The sequence below is a fragment of the Mus pahari genome, chromosome 4 (genome assembly GCF_900095145.1).
Source record: "Mus pahari chromosome 4, PAHARI_EIJ_v1.1, whole genome shotgun sequence".
Classification (NCBI taxonomy): Eukaryota; Metazoa; Chordata; class Mammalia; order Rodentia; family Muridae; genus Mus; species Mus pahari.
This window is the reverse complement of record NC_034593.1, coordinates 52,033,748-52,050,989: the sequence shown is the minus strand read 5'-3', so window position 1 is coordinate 52,050,989 and position 17,242 is coordinate 52,033,748. Positions and strand designations below refer to the sequence as shown.

Sequence of the window (17,242 nt, the reverse complement as noted above, 5' to 3'; positions counted from 1 at the left end):
AATACAACCTACAGACAAGCTGTATTCAATGTCCCAAATACAACCTACAGACAAGCTGTATTTGCTATGTCCTGTCTAAATACTGGATTTAATGCCCATGCAGTTTTATCTGTCAATAAACCATATGGTGGTACTGCAGGGGACTTATGAGTGTCATTTAACCCAGAGTGTGAATCCAGCTGCCCCGCAGCAGAGGCCAGGTCCCAACTCCCTCAGCCCCTCTGGATGATGCTCCTTGCACTTGCGCTGCTGACTTTGTTCTCTTAGCGTGCTGGGGCTATCCCTTCTTATAGAGGACTCACTGCCCTCACTGACATTGCCTGGGGTGACTGACCACCAGTGTACCACAGGTACCAAAAACCATTTGCATGGTGCACAAGCAGGGAAGCCTTCCAGAAGGGCAACAGATGACTTGGGTTTTGAATAATTGCCAATAACCTACCTAGCAGACAAAAGAGAAGAGGGAGTCTCAGGACAGAAGGACTTGAAGGACAGGTGGGCGGGGACAGATGAAGAGGGGCATGGAAAACAGTCAACAGCGAAGCTCCTGATTCCTACTGGGAGTTACTATGTTTATCTAACAACCATAAGAATTATTTCTATTCAAATGCCATTCATTTAAGGATGATTAGTAAGAAGTACTCTAAGTTGGCGATATACTTAAGTAGGAGTTACTTTGAGAGATAAATGTACACCATGAAAGGAGTTCTATGTTTTCCCTACATGTACCTGTGGGGACAGAGTGTCTGGTTCCTGTGAGAGGAGAAAACTGAAAAAGGTTTGATGCCGACAAAAAAATATAATGTCTGCACAAGCTAAAGACTCCACTTTGGGACTTTCAAACTGTTAGTAAAAAAGGGAGAGGGCACAAATAAAAATGTTCTCTTAGGTTAGGTACTGTTTCCATTAATGTAAATAACATTAAGCTTAAAGATGGTGACCTAATTTCACTATAATAAGAGGAGATTTAGAACCACTTAGGTACCTTTCTTCCCCCCACCCAGATCTTTAGCTGTGCAATTATATTAATTTCTGAAAATACTCATATTTATTCATTTATTATACCAACCCATTAAACTGGAAAGGATTCTGGGGTTAAATCCTTAAATTCCAAAATTTAAGAGAGATTCTTCCTTTCCGCAGAGGCTTTCTGCCTGATGCTTTTCTGTTTTTATCTTTACCACTGCAATGCAGGCCCCCATCTGTATTCCTACATGTCTGCTAGGCTTAGTGTACTTTTCAGCAAGAAAGTATAAAAACTATTGTACTATAATGCTTACAATTAAGAGATGTGACTTTTGAGACAAACTGCAAAGCAGATAATAAGAAAGAGACAAAAATAGAGATTCTGTCACTTGAGACCACCGTCATCAATACCAAGTCTAAAAACCTTAGCAGCAACTGTACTTTAACGGGGATTCATCTTTCAGACTGTGCCCAGATAGGCAATAATGCAACTTATGAAGCCCACAGCAGGACACACCTGAAGGCTCCTCCCACCAGGAGGGAGGTTCCCTGGCTTGAATAAGCAGCTCCCCACCCAGGCTGAGATCCAACCCAACAAGTTTGAGAGCAGATCAGAGCTGTGTGGACTACAGAGCTGAGTGCCCACAGCAGCAGTTCACAATCCTGCTTGAGGAATGCCATCTCGTCATTCCAACCCCCACCTGGAGAGCAGAGACTCCAACACTGGCCCCTGCTCCACCACTTGTAAAGTAGTAAGAGCAGGACACCCATCTTTCCGATCATAAAAGCAGTTCAGCAGTAGGGTCAGGATTTTAAGCTTCACTAAAGTGCCGCACTAGAGGATTAATCCTAAGGCCAGCTCCAATAGAACAGGAGTGAAGTCTCAGGTGTGAATTTCGGAGACAACTCAGTGTGTACCAGTTATATGGTCTACAAAAGTCCCGAGGGCAATCCCCAACAGCTCATCTGACTTCTTTCTGGTGACTAGAGAACTGGGATCATTTTACAGCATTCTAAATGATAGTCACTAATGCAAGAGAAACCAGGAATTGGGGTGGGGTGGGGGGGACTGAAACCATATTTATAATTTCAATGTAGCCACATAAGGGTAAATGGTAACTAGAGCAGACCCAGGGTTGTGCAATTAAGTACCTGTAGGCTGGAGAGGCAATGCTTGGGAGAGGAAGGGCTACCAGGGAGTGCCAGCACCTGTGGGCAGTAGCCTCTCCCATCAGAAATAGGTGGCTGAGGCCTAGTGTAACTGCTCTGCTCTGTGGAAGCTCTTCTGAAGTCTCCGGACAAGATCCCACCTGGATCCTATGATGCCCTCAATACACATATCAGTGTTCATGCCAAGGAAAACTAGACCCCAGCTGGAAAGATGAGCAGTTCCTTCATACATGGAAGGAACTTCTACCCATACCTCTGCCAACTTCCTAGCCTCTAAAATAAAATGGAGACTCATTTTATTCTTCTTCATTTTGATCCTATTTCAGTATAACAGCAAGAACTGTGATCAGCTTTCATCAGACTTGACATGAATCTCAGCTATAACCTGTACTTGCTACATGAAGCAGGGCAAGTCAATTAGAATCTCTCAACTTATCTCTCTACAGGGCTAGGAGGAGGATAAAGTATTTAGGTCATGGGACTGTTCTAGACAAGCCTTGTGCTCAAGAGTCTAAGAGCAAAAAAATACTGAGCATACGTGAACACTTTCCCTACACCCTCATTTTAAAATGGCCAACAGAAAAGCACAGTCAACTATCTAAGGCACGGTATCAGTGGGTGGCTGAAAGAGCAGGTCTCTAAGCACCAATCCAATCCAGCTCCGAACAGCTGAAAAATGTTCTCAGCTTGACTCATTGAGCAGACAGCACATTCTTTAGTGGTTTCATCAACTGTCAGCCAGGGGAGCAGTAGGAGGCAGGAGAAGAATCCCACCCATGAACGAGTTCCTCTGGAACACAGCTCTTCACTCCACCTGAAGCAATCTTTATTAGGAGCAGTGACTGCCAGGACATGCAGAGGCTGCAGGGCATGCCACAGTAAGCACTCCTGGAGGCTGAGATGCAGATGGGGCAGAGCAGTAACTGGTAACTGGCAGATGGGCTGGGACAGTGGGAAGGAAGAAAGAGCTGCCAGTCACTTTCCTGATAGGCAGCTGAGGCTACAAAGCACCCAACAGTCCCAGCTCAGACTAAAGGGCAAGCAATCATTTCACCCTGTGCCTTCCAGTCCATCTCTAAGTAAAACGTGGTGTCCGTGATGTACAATAGAAAGTCTACCATAGGCAACTATGCTGGCTTCTATGTAAAATGATACCCAGTCTTCACTTTTATGTTCTCGAGAATGGAAACTCGGGAAGCTGAAAAAGCACAAAGCTGAAAGTCGGTCAAATCCTTTTTATCACGGCATCACCCTCCATGGCTAGAAGACAGGGCAAGTTATTTGGATTTTTTTGTTTGTTTGCTTTCTTTCGCTCACACTGGGAAAGTATAATTTTACAATGACAAGCATTAAATGGTATGCTTAACAAACTCTTCCATTAGTCATAAAAGCAGTTCAATAGTACAGACTGCTTTCATACCCGTCTCCACCTCCAGCCTCACTTTCTCCTTCCCATAACAGTCACGGTTAAAGTAAAGAACTGTCTGCAGACGCTTCTTCACCGTGCCGGGATTACTCAGCCCCGGGTCATCAGGCACCTGCCCCAGCAGCCTTCTCTACCAGGATCCCAGCACACAGGAATAGGACTCTATCCCAGGCACTGAGCTGCCCTTTGTTTGATGTCCCTATGGCTAAGTCCAGTCACACGTCCTTTCTTGGTCTACTCGACAACACTGTCTTCTGCTAATTCCAGTGCCTCTGGCATGCTGTGTGCAGCCATCCCTGTGCTCTCCGCTGCAACGGGAGCTGCTCCTCACGAACAGGTCAGCCCTCTCTGATGTGTCAGCAGGACAAATCTTTCTCCCTTCCTTAATTGTATGGTGTTCCTCTTTACAGGAATGTATGGTGTTCCTCTTTACAGGAATGTACAAAACTTCTCCCACACATTCTGAATACAAACATTCCAGAAGAGTCTCGAAACGAAAATGTCCTAGAGTACTCTCATTTCTGGGCCCGCTGGCTAACTCCATGTTATCTTTCTTACTGCTAGTGATGGGGCCTGAGGCAACTGAATTAGGAAAGGGAAGACTGTATGATCTGAGAACAGAAACAGCTAAATTTAAAAAAAAAATTGTATCCCCCAAATTTGCTAAAATAGTTTTCCCTGTCAGGGAAAAGTAATATGGTAATTAAAAGTGGGATTTTTGCCTATTGCCTTACATTCAAAAGAAAAGGCCAGCATTCAAAGAAAAAAAATTAAATCCCTAATTAATTATATTCTAGTAATAACATAACTTCCTTCTGAAGCCTGCTGCATCCCAGATACTAGAAGAATTCAAAAGGAGGTACAGGAGCAGACAGCTGTCTGCTTTCTCCAAAGAGTTGGTTTTGGAAGAAATGACAGGAATCCTTAAGTTTGAAGGAAACAACAGTGTTTCTTCTATCTCCTGCCACACTCCAGCCTTAACTGTATGTGCTACTGCAGACAGGAAAGCCCCGGGTCGTAGACAAGTCTCCCCTCCAAGCCGGGACTCACTGATCCCTCCAGTGCTCTTTTCCTGCCAGCTCAGCAAACACTGGAGGGAACGGCAGCACTTGGAGGCTCTCAGCATTTCCTGCATGGGAACATCACCAGCAAGGGGCATGAAAGTCCCACATGGTTTCAGTTCATGGGAAACAATATGACTTCCCTTACAGCAAACTGCTCACATGTAGATTTTCCTCTAATTGCACACTCTCCAAAACGGTCCTCATGATGCCTTCTCTATACCGTCCATTTCTAAGGCAAGGCTAGGAACTTGGGATACACCTGGTTATAGAGGAGGAAATAACATTTTAAAGCATGTAGTACTGCATGCTTTCTGCTGATCTTCTCTTAAAGCATCCGAAGGCCAGAAGAGCAATCTACCACAATCATCCTGCACACCGAACACTAAACCCAGTTAAATAATGCTCTTTTAGTCTAATATTGAGATGAAAAGAAATAGAGTTTTGACAAAGCAAAGCAAATGAGACAAATTTTCAAGTGATACTAAATCCTTAATGGAAATCTACTTATGAGGAAGATATATAGAGTCATGTGAATTTGAATCTTGACTGAGATGTGAAAGAGATGTCAGTACAGTTCTAAAAAGGTCATTAGTTTCCAGGCAATTCTAAAACTCTAGAGATCACAGAGTGCTAAATGCATCATAATTTATCTATGAATGAGCTGGAGAGATGGCTCAACAGTTAAAAGTACTGGTTGCTTTTCCAGAGAACCCAAGTTTGACTTCCAGCACCAATATGGCAGCTCACAACCATCCGTCGCTCAGATCCTACAACTTTTTCAGTGCACATGATGCGTAGACATACAATCAGGCATAAAATAATAGATAAATATTTTTTTTTAATTTTTATTTTAAAAATTCGTATACATATCAGTGTTAGAGCTTACAGAAATAATCATCTGCAATTACATACTAGTCTCATCATATACGCATTATGTGGTCAGATTTTTAAGGGGATGTGATATACATATAAAGTTTAGACACATAAGCTGAGACTTCAGTCTGTTAGAATTGTTTAACATTTTACACAGTCCTTATTGTATTCCTGTGGGGCTGTCAGTGACATTACCATCTCAGAGATGCAAATCCCTAAGTAATGATGCTAACTAACTTTCTGAAAGTCACAAAGTGGCAGCCAGATGATACCACACAGACATGGTCATACTTCATGGCAAACTGAAAAATGGTAAAAAATAGGTTACTCTTCTTGGGTAAAGGTGTTCAAATCCACACTATCGTTTTCCTAATCACAGGATGTGACAATATTTTGTCTGTTGGTTTATTGTTTTTACTGAAAGAACATTATACCTGCAAAGTTCTTACCAACACTTCCCTGTTTCATTTTTCTCTCCCTAGAAATCAAACCAGGAGTAACTTCTGCTGAATCTGCACCTCAACTCCCCCCAAGTGTTTCTTGACATGCATCTTGACTTACGATACATCACAACTAGAGAATGGGGCTCAACTTTACACTTACAAAATTACCAGGTAAGCCAGCAAAAAAGAGACAAAGCACTTGAACGTTAACATGGCTTACTCAAGCTAAGTGGTAGTTTAGAACCAACTAAAACCCACTGAAAACCATCTCTCATTCTGCATGCAAGAGCAGCCATGCAAGATAGCATCACGAAGATAAACCTTGCTGTGACTGATTTAAAACTTTAGTTAATCAAAACACTATCTTTAAAATATTCTTTAACAGAATATTTTCGAAAGATTTGTTAAGCCCCAAATAAAGTACATATTACTTTCCACATTTAATAGTCTCCATCAAGGTTCACTGAGGCTCCCCAGGGGGACAAAAGCAGCATCTACCTGCTAGACTAGATAACTAATTAGAAAAGGATCCTACAAGGGCCATTGTACCGTGGACTGACACCCTATAATTTATACAACTTTATTATTTCACCCCATCTGGTAGGTAGGGCAGTGACTTATGTCGAGGCTTTAATATTCTGTGTCACAGGGACACGCCCCAATGAACAATAGAGTAGATTCACCCGAGGCAAAGTTGCTAAGATTCTGCACCTAGGCCTTAATCACTCCCACTCCAACTGCATACAAAAGTGATTCTAAGAGTAAATGGACACATTATACTTACACGACTGTGACGAAACATCTATCTGGATGGGGCAACATGGTATGTAGCCATCGAGAAACAGGAACATAAACAGTGCAACAGAGAATTTGTAATTGTGCTAAATTTTAATACCATATTACATTTTAATCTAACCGTCACACCGAGTGTGCTATCTAGTGTGTGTGTGTGTACACTTCCTAGACAGATGATTGTAGGTTTTCACACACACACACACACACACACATACACACACACACACACATACGGGACTAGATTTCTTAATTGTAATTCCATGTTTAAAATTAACCAAGAAGGATCTGGCGTGACACATCGTGGAAGCATCTAGCAAAGGGGTCCTTCCTCGTCCCTCTCAATCATCACTCTGTACTAAACCCTGTCATGAGGAGGGACTGCCATCCTAATGAACACAGAAGAGAATCTTTCTACTTTAAAATCAACTTCAAGTTTTTCTCAGTGAATTACCAAGCCATGGATCATTCAAGGAGGTCCCTAAACTGGCCACAATCTTTACTAGAAGAATAACATACTAAACAGAGTGAACTAAAACCTTTTTCATGTAATGACTGATGTTCCTAAGTAGGTGAAGGTGCAAGCCTGCACACTCCGGGGAAATTTGAAGGACTGTGGAGAAGGCAAGACATGAGCAGCTGGCAGGGAAGAACAGGAGGCTGGCTTACTTCAACAACACACAAGCCACGCCAACACTTGCCACCTTAAGCTCTGGAGCCTGTCAGAGCAGCACACTAGTGGTGTGTCCTGCTCCTTAGGGACCATGGTTGTCTACCACTGAATCTGCAAAATTGCCCAGAAGAGGTTTTAACTACCTACTTGTCTAAGCTCTGTTACAAATCTGGAATTTATGAATGAAGTAATAACCAGGGCTAGGCTGATCCCATGGAACTGGAGAGGCCTATTCCAAAACACTAATCTTGATCATGAGCTAAGGCAAATATAAGAAAACACAACAGCAAACATACATAGACTGCCTCAAAGCCACAAACAGGTTGAGAACCACTGTGAAGTGAAGTTACTTATGCTGGCGTGGTTTTAGTTTTTTATTCTGCTTTGTTTTTTGGTTGTTAGACTTGTCTATTTAGTCTTATTAGGGAGTTTTTGTTGTTTTTTTTTTGTTCATTTGTTTTTGTTTATAAACAAATCAAGGCTCGTACACAGACTTCTGATATTCTGATTGAAGACTACCTTTAATATTAACTACAATAACTAGGTATATTATCATTTAATAAGACTATTTCTCTATATAATTAAGCCTTGGATGATGATGATAATGATGATGATATTAAATGGAAGACACAAATCTACCAGGAACACTGGGATAGGATGTGTTTAGGCTACAGTGGGTATACACAGACCCAGGTTGCTAACACTAACAGCTGAAATACCCCATCCCCAGAAGGATAAAGCTACTGAATTCTACTTACATTTGCAATGGCTTTGAAAAATCAACTCCTATCTGATTGCTACAACACATAGCCATCCTTTCAAGATATGACATCGCTGTTTCTTTTCAAGGATTGCCCCTCAGCTGAGCACTTGTACCATGATTAAAACTTACTTGGCTGGCTGTATTTCCCTAAGAGCACTATCCACAGCAAGATCAAAGTGCCAGTTAATAGCTTAATTGGGTAAATCAATCCAAGTAGATATCTAAAGCTCACTAAAGCCGTACTGCTTACCCTTTGAAGGGCTTCAAATGCCAATCTGGATCTTCTGAGACAGAAGAGGCCATGGCTGCATGACTTTATTAAGTCAACACAGGCCTCCATGGTATGTTCAAGGCAACATGACAAGCTGGAAGCTGGAGAGAGCAGCTTTGTCAGGCCTTTATAACTTGTAAAGCTTAATAATACCATCAGTCTCACAACAGGCTAGCAGAGGTATAAATTACTAACCTGTATAAGGATATTTAGGCCAGAAAAACCAGTTTGTAAAAACACAGTGAGGAATGGAAGGGGGGAAATGATGAGAAAGGGAGCAAGCTCCTGAGGAAGCCATGCTCTGGCTGCAGGCAGTGGCTGAAGAACCTGCTGTTGGAGGACAATCATCAGCACTGCCTTTCCCATTTTATTACTTCAAGGAAAGAAAACAATATATAATAAACACCCATGTAGGCAAACAGGAGCTAAGTCATGCTGCCCCTTAAACAAAAATCAGTCCGAAGCAGAGATAAAGTGAAGCTCTTATGAACTCGTGGGGATTTTAAAAAGTCAGAAATGATCTGCCTTACATCCTTACATCTGAAACTAGAGTTTGTAAGCTATGATAGTTTATGATGTCTACAAAAACAGATGACAAAATGTGCTTGTCACGCAGCTGAGAGAGTTACTGAGGAAATGGCTTCAGGACAAACTGTAGAGGGAGAGGGCTTCCAGAGCATCAAGCGCCTGTGCAGGGAGAAAGGGCAGGAGAGCAAGAGCTGGGAGGCACCCGTTCAGTGCAAAGCTCAGTGGGCAGCCAGGCAGGCCAGGCCCTACAGACCCAGACTCTCCTGGTATGCACTGTCCCAGGAAGCTCACCTCCCTGCTGGAGAGGGCTAGGAACCAGAGTGACTTCAGGAAGTGTGGCAATGTTCCAAGGCACAGACTAAAGCTGTGGATCCCTCACACCACCACTATGTCTCCCACAGGACATGAGAGACCTTTCACGGCTGCTGCAAAAACCAAATGCCCACATGCCATCTCACCAATTAAATAAGAATGGCGTGATGCTATCTATAATCATGTCCACCAAAAATAAAAAAGAAAGCAAAGGAACTTGGCAAATTCATACTAAGAACGGCGGGTATAATCTAATCTTGTAAATAACAACAAAAATGGTAGCCTGCACATGTTTTTAAATCATTTATTTTGTTTGATAATAAACTTGAACACTAACAGAAAGGTAAAAAATCAGTTTTTATACCAGCTTACAGAGACTTCCATGTCTTCGGAATTTGACCAATACTTTAATGAAAGCTGTGTCTGACAGCATACAGTCTGTGTAGATGATTATAATCCCCCAAAAGATCTCCTACAGGATGGCATACCTACTCACAGATTATGTGTTAGGATGAACCTAAAAGAATGAATTCACAAGGAAAATCTAGCTCTGCTTGGGGCTTTTGTCACTTTACAAGAGGGCTGATCTTTTTTTTCCCCTGCGGATGGGGGGAGCCTACATTTTTATTTCTAACAACAGTCCCTACATAATCCTCAGGAGAGAGAGGCAGAGAATTTGGGGCTTTACTGGTTTGCTTTGTGGTTTTCTGTGACTGCTGAGTTTAAAGCGTAGGTAGTGGTAGAGGGACGGAGTGTGTCAAAGGATACACTGATACAATCTCCACACTCTGTTTTGATTGTCTCGGTAAAAGAAACTTCAATTTTCTGCCTCAAGTATTGCTGAGCGTCTGGGTGCCAATATCCAGTGTTGAACTAAACACCAGGGTTTATATGGATATAGTATATTCACTTTCGATAGGTTGTCACAGAGACTCAAAGGATCTTCAAATGTGGGGAAGGGGAATCCACCATTTATTTGGCCACTGGGGGGGGGGGTAGAATTAACCAGCAGATACTTTAAATCTTGGCGGCAGAGGCTGGAGAGATGGCCTAGAGGTTAAGAGTACTTCAGACTCTTCCTGGGTACCGAGTGGATGAGTGAACTCCAAGGCAGGAGGTCACAACTGTCTCAGCTCTAGGGGACCAGAGCCCTTCTTCTGATCTCTCTATAAGCACTGCATACATACAGTGTAAACTTACAGAGCCTGAGATATACACTTGAGTGAACCTTTGAGACAACCTTTACACCCATCCAGAACGACTCAGTGCTAAGGGAGACGGCTGTCCTAATGTGAATGTTTCTACTTTTGCAGGTAATGAGCTGTACAGCCAAGCAAGTCACACTGCAAACAGCACAAGCGAGGGACATGGGAAGAACTCTACCCTGCACAACGAATTTGACACCATCATCCTGCCAGTGCTTTACTTAGTTATCTTTGTGGCAAGCATCCTGCTGAACGGTCTGGCCGTGTGGATCTTCTTCCACATTCGGAATAAAACCAGCTTCATATTTTATCTCAAAAATATAGTGGTAGCTGACCTCATCATGACCCTGACATTCCCATTCCGAATTGTCCGTGATACAGGATTCGGACCTTGGTACTTCGAGTTCATCCTCTGCAGATACACCTCAGTCTTGTTCTATGCAAACATGTATACATCTATTGTGTTTCTTGGGCTGATCAGTGTTGATCGGTATCTAAAGGTGGTAAAGCCCTTTGGTGACTCTCGCATGTACAGCATAACCTTCACCAAAGTTTTATCAGTTTGTGTTTGGGTGGTCATGGCTGTGCTGTCCTTGCCAAACATCATACTGACTAATGGGCAACCGACCAAGGAAAATATTCATGACTGCATGAAACTCAAAAGTCCCCTGGGAGCCAAGTGGCATATGGCTGTCACCTATGTTGACAGCTGTTTGTTTGTGGCCGTGCTGGTGATTCTGATTGGATGCTACATAGCCATCTCCAGATACATCCACAAATCCAGCAGGCAGTTCATAAGTCAGTCGAGCCGGAAGCGGAAGCACAACCAGAGCATCCGTGTGGTCGTGGCTGTGTTTTTTACCTGCTTCCTCCCGTATCACTTGTGCAGAATCCCCTTTACCTTCAGTAACTTAGACAGGCTTCTAGACGAATCGGCACATAAAATCCTCTACTATTGCAAAGAAATGACACTTTTCTTGTCTGCATGCAACGTGTGCCTGGATCCGATAATTTATTTTTTCATGTGTAAGTCATTTTCAAGAAGGTTATTCAAGAAATCAAACATAAGAACCAGGAGCGAAAGCATTAGGTCGCTGCAAAGTGTCCGAAGATCAGAAGTGCGCATCTATTATGACTACACTGATGTGTAAGGACTAGACATCAGGGGGCCTTTTTCTATTGGAATCAGTATGTAAAAGAGTGTAAATAAATGTTTCTTTTTATTATCTTGGCTGAAGCCCATCAAAAACAGAAGTTTTTTGTTTGTTTGTTTGTTTGTTTTTGGATAGAAATGGCAAAATACTGGGGCATAACTTAGAACAAAGAAAAAATACATTAGGAAACAAAACATTGTGGGATCTATTGGAGCCTGCGGAGGTGGAGGGGCCGACTGGTGAGTGGCAGGCGAACACCTGCACCGCCTCCTGGAACTCACTCATTGCTGCTACGAATGCACTTCTGTAGAGAACTCAAAGTATAGAGAAATGTTGAGGGTGAATATCTGAAAAATAATTAAGAGGCCTATGAATTCTAGCTACCTAGCCCCACTTGGCCATTTCCCCTCAGTGCGCTTATCAATGTATCAGGCACACGTGTAGTCGGTACAGAGGGAGTAAGGCTGAAGGAAAGTTCACCCACGGCTTCACGGTACACACGGATACTGTCACCACCAACTAACTCACTCTAAATAAGCTATCGCAAAGAAAGAAATGGGATTGGATATTAGAAAAGTTTCTGCTATAATATCCAATTAATATTTGCCAGTATTTTCATCTTTGAGGTTTTAACAAAAATTACATATTAACAAAATATTCCTCCCAGTAATGTAAGCCCAACAAGAATATCAGTAGTTTAACTATGCAACTGTAAAATGAAAGATGTAGTTCACTAAAGTTATATCAGAAAGTCCAAGAGTAGTCATTTAAATGTTGGGCTATTTTCTCTTTACCAATAATGCTCTTTTGAATGACTTTGTTCCTCGAAGTTGAATGTGTATTGCCAGAGGGTCACATCTGATTTCGTATGTTTAAAAAAAAAACATATTGCATTTATTTATTTTTTGGGAATGGGATGGGATTTGTGCATGCTACCGTGCTCACGTGAACATGTGGGGTTTAGGACTTACCTCAGGTCCTCAGACTTGGAAACAAGTGCCTTCATCTCGCGGAGCCATCTCTCCAGCCCATGTTCTATTTTTAACACTGTACTATAAGCTGCAGCAAACCTTAACAGGAAGAGTTAAGATATGCTTGCTGATGAAAAGACACGGTATGACAAGAGAGATGGTTCAGTGGGCGAAAGAACCTGAAATCCAGATAAAGTTGGGCATGGTAGCATGCCCCGTAATCTCCAGTCTCCTACGGCAAGGCAGGAAACAGACAGAAGAATCCCCGGAGACTACAGCCCAGTCAGATGGGTATATGCAGCAGTGAACGAGAAGGGAAAACACTCAAGGTTGCTCTCTGACCCTCACATGTATGCCATGATGTGCATGCCTGCATTTATATAAGCACATGTGCATATACAGACACACACACACACACACACACACACACAATTATTAAAGCAGGCACTATATCAAACAGATAAAACACATGCTTATAACTGACTATTGTACTTCAGTTCCATTCTAGCAAATGCACAATTCTGAGACTTGAGCAAAGCCGAGGGTTCAAGAGCAGCAGCACAATGACTTCCACCATTAGGCAGAGAAGCATTGTAAAGGTCCAGCCCACTGAGGAAACATGCCGATTTTAGCAGAGGACTTGGTATGGAAGGAGGTAAAAGATCTGATAACTTTTATCAAAATGTTACTCTCTCAAGATCTCAGCTCCCTAAACGAAATGACTCTTCAGGCAAGTTAATTTTTAGAGACTGTGTTTGGTCACTGTCTTAGTTAACCCCAGCACCCAGTGGGTGATACTAAGTAGGTCAACGCTGTTTTAGATTAGGGGCTGAGAGCAGATGGAAGACTAAGGCCCCCTGCTGCTTTCTGCGGGGGGGGGGGGAACAAGCGGGGTGAGGTTCAGCTGCCTTAGCATGAAGGAAGAACACCACTGCTGCCTGAAAGTCCTTCAGTCCAGCCTCTCCTCTCTCCCTCTATCTCTCTACCACAGCTCAGCACCTAGTCAGAGCACTCAGGAACAACATTATAAGCTTCAGTACTGGGGGACATTGTTAAATGTCCTCTAGAACCTTGGTACCAGAAATGGTCTTCTTGGCTGCATCAGCCAGCTCTCTGCAGCACTGCAGCCCACCAGGTTCTCTAGCCCAGGCTTCAGCTCAATTGTGATTCAGGCTTCAACTCTAAGCCTTTTAAAAATGTTAAATCTCATTTGCTTTCTCTAAATTGGCTACCCCTGTGATTATTGGGCACATTTAATGTGAGGTGGGTCTTACTTCTCAGGGATGGTATTGTCAAATCAATGGCACAACTCCAAACACTGACCTACGAAAGAGTGGTCAGAACCATCCTCAGTTAAAGAAGTCAGATTATAAAACCTACCTAAATTACAGTCCTATTTATATTCAATACCCCAACCGACTTAGCCAGAACCAACCCTGAACAACGTATAGAGCAGTAAGAGCAGGAGCAGTAATACAATTTACAGTGGTAGAGGTGGAGAGCAGCACCCAACGTTCTATTCAAAGAGAAGGAATTATGAATTCTGTCTGATGGCTTTCTAACATGGTAGTTCTAAAGTAACCTCAAATAGGAAACAGAATATTCCGTGGGGCTTTTGAGTTACATGGGTTGTGAAACCTTTATTTGAAATTGTTGGGAACAGAGAGATTTCAGATTTCAGGTGCTGGCTGTGGGAATATTTGTACACAGATGACAGGATTTTCTATATTATAATCACAAATTCATGTTGCTTCATGTGTGGCCTCCCATGCATCCCAGGAATACGATGATGCTGTGACCAGTGTGCTGTGTTGCCCTGAGACAGCCTATCACAGGGCAGTACCGTGACCAGTGCGCTGAGCTCCTGCCCTGAGACAGTCTATCACAGGGCAGCACTGTGACCAGTGCGCTGTGCTGCCCTGAGACAGCCTATCACAGGGCAGTACCGTGACCAGTGGGATGTGCTCCTGCCCTGAGACAGCCTATCACAGGGCAGCACTGTGACCAGTGGACTGTGCTCCTGCCCTGAGACAGCCTATCACAGGGCAGCACTTGTTCTATTATGGAAGACTTTAGAGCCTTCAGACTTCTGATTCTAGATTAGGGATGATACTTGCCCAATGTGCAGGTAATAAATACCATATTCATTCTTTCTTAAATAGAGAAGTTTAAAATGAAATTTTAGTATTATTTTTTAAATGATATTTGAAGAAACTGACCTCACATACAAACAGCTCAATTGATTAAACCACTTCATAACTTCTTAATTCTCGTTATAAACACTATGCGAGTATTTCTTTCTCAGATAACGCTTCAAACACAGTGCCTAGGGAAACACATTAGATAAAATACTCAAGATAGAATGTGTGTGTGTGTGAGAGAGGGGGGGAGGTGTATGTGTAAAATTTATTGGCTTAAACTGTACAACTACAGTAGGAAAATATATTAGAAAAATAAAGACAGGATGCATTAACATCTGATGACCAATTCAATGTTCTAAACATATCTATCTTTATCTCTCCCTTAAACACATACACTTAAACTCCACAGGAAACCAACTAACAAATCAATAAACACTTACTTGGCACATGTTACACAAAAGAGCAATGTATTCGACACTATGTAAAACAATCTTTAATGATCCCTAATGGTGTGTGTCTAGAGGAAACACTCCTAAGAGGGACCATTTTGAAATTTGAACTGGTGACAACGCAGCTGAGGCTGCTCTAGGCCTCCACCACCATCTAGTGGTGAAGCCCATGAACCTTGTACTCTGTGTCCCAGCCCGTTTATTCTGTGTTCTAACCTGTCATGTTTGCAAGTATTGAACCTGGAGCAGCCTTGAGCAGGGCGACGGAGAAATGTCTGAGAAGACAAGAAGACTCAAGCCCCCCGGGGACTTGAAGAAGCACATGAAAATGCTGACTGGTCTTTCCAAATTATCAAAGAAATTTTCCCAACAATAAATCAACTCTGTGCTTTTCAAATATTGCTGTGTGCTTTGAGCACTGTCTTTTTTTCTTAACGTTTATGCCATAAGACAGACTGACCATCTTTTCTGTTAACACAGAGAGCTGCCATGCTCCTTTCAGACACTGAATCAGGTATATTTTGAAACATTGTATAGTTTGTGCTTTTAGTTCCATGAAATTCGCAGGCGCTTCTCAGGTCAAGTTTCTTGTGAACACCCATCATTCTATCACACTTCCCTCATTAATGCCCAGAAGTCCCTAAATTACTGAAATCATCTCTAGCTGAGTGAAATCACCCTTCGCAAAGCCGGCTGTTAATTTTATTTCAGTTTTATTTTCTTATATTATTTTCATTTTACTTCAGTTTCACATCTCAAACTGTCACTTGTCATTCTCTTGTACATTCATCCTCTGGTGCTGGAAAAGTGACCCAAGCCCTTGGAGGAGCCCAGAAGATCATGAGTGGATCCCAGACATTCAACGATTAGAGTTTGATTTTGCTTTTGATTGTGACTGTGCCCTGATACTTTTCCCTCTTGAAGGAAGAAAGTATTTTAGTAGAGCTCACAGTTAAGAGACTTTGAATTGTAAAAAGACTTTGAATTTTAAAAGAGATTGCATATTTTAAAGGGATTGAAATATGAATTTGTAAAGACTGTGGAACTCTTAAAGTTATTTAGATCTTGGGTATGAATAAGAAAGTAAGGGTTGAGACTTAATAGTGATGTGTTTGTGTGTCAAATTGACAAGGGGTCAATTGTACTGGCTGGTTTTGTATGTCAACTTAACACAAGCTGGAGTTATCACAGAGAAGGGAGCCTCCCTTGAGGAAATGCCTCCATGAGATCAGGCTATAAGTCATTTTCTCAACTGGTGATCAATGGGGAAGTGACCCTTGTGGGTGGGACCATCCCTGGGCTGGTAGTCTTGGGTTCTATCAGAAAGCAAGCTGAGCAAGCCAGGAAAATCAAGTCATTAAGTAACATCCCTCCATAGCCTCTGCATCACGCCCTGCTTCCTGACCTGCTTGAGTTCCAGTCCTGTCTTCCTTTAGTGATGAACAGCAATGTGGAAATGTAAGCTGAACAAACTCTTTTCTCCCTAACTTGCTTCTTGGTCATGATATTTGTGCAGGAATAGAAACCCTGACTAAGACAGTCTGTGATTCCCTTTATGTCCTAGATGGGTTCTGAACATATTCTCCTATGATGTCACATGATATATAGACTGTAAATTTTCATTCTCAACTGAAAGTCAGGCCTTCCATTAGATCATACATTATGACCATATATTCTTATCCAAATCAACCAGCTTTTTCTTGCTATAAACTAATGACCTTAAGCTGGATAATTTATAAACGAAAGTGATGCTTACAGATCTAATAGTTGGAAAGTCCCAAATGAAGGGGCATATAGATTTCTCAATGACAACATATTAGAGAAGCAATCTGAATGACAGATGTTGGGTAAACACAACTGTTCACCGGATAACACTGTTTCACCATCCCTGAGACTCACACAAAAGCAGAAACAAGGATGTTTCTTTAGTGGCTCATTCCAAGAAAGAAATTTGAGTTTCTATTTCCCACGGATTAAACTAACTAGTCCAGACAAAGCAACTTGCCAGTTTTGGTGTTACATGTTTGTAATCCCGACATAG

At 42.3% G+C, this 17,242-nt stretch overlaps 2 protein-coding genes across 11 annotated transcripts in view; one reads left to right on the top strand and one right to left on the bottom strand.

The window, feature by feature from the left end:
* The window catches only part of Gpr87 (G protein-coupled receptor 87), an 18,538-nt gene extending 6,808 nt beyond the window's left edge, over positions 1 to 11,730 (top strand). The window contains exons 2-3 of the mRNA XM_021195539.1: positions 5,982 to 6,113; positions 10,595 to 11,730. Of these exons, the coding sequence (XP_021051198.1) occupies positions 6,080 to 6,113; positions 10,595 to 11,637 (1,077 nt within the window). The 5' untranslated portion in view covers positions 5,982 to 6,079 and the 3' untranslated portion in view covers positions 11,638 to 11,730. The remainder of the gene's footprint in view (positions 1 to 5,981; positions 6,114 to 10,594) is intronic.
* Med12l (mediator complex subunit 12L) overlaps positions 1 to 17,242 on the bottom strand; it is a 299,671-nt gene that overhangs the window by 114,024 nt on the left and 168,405 nt on the right. The window lies entirely within an intron of this gene.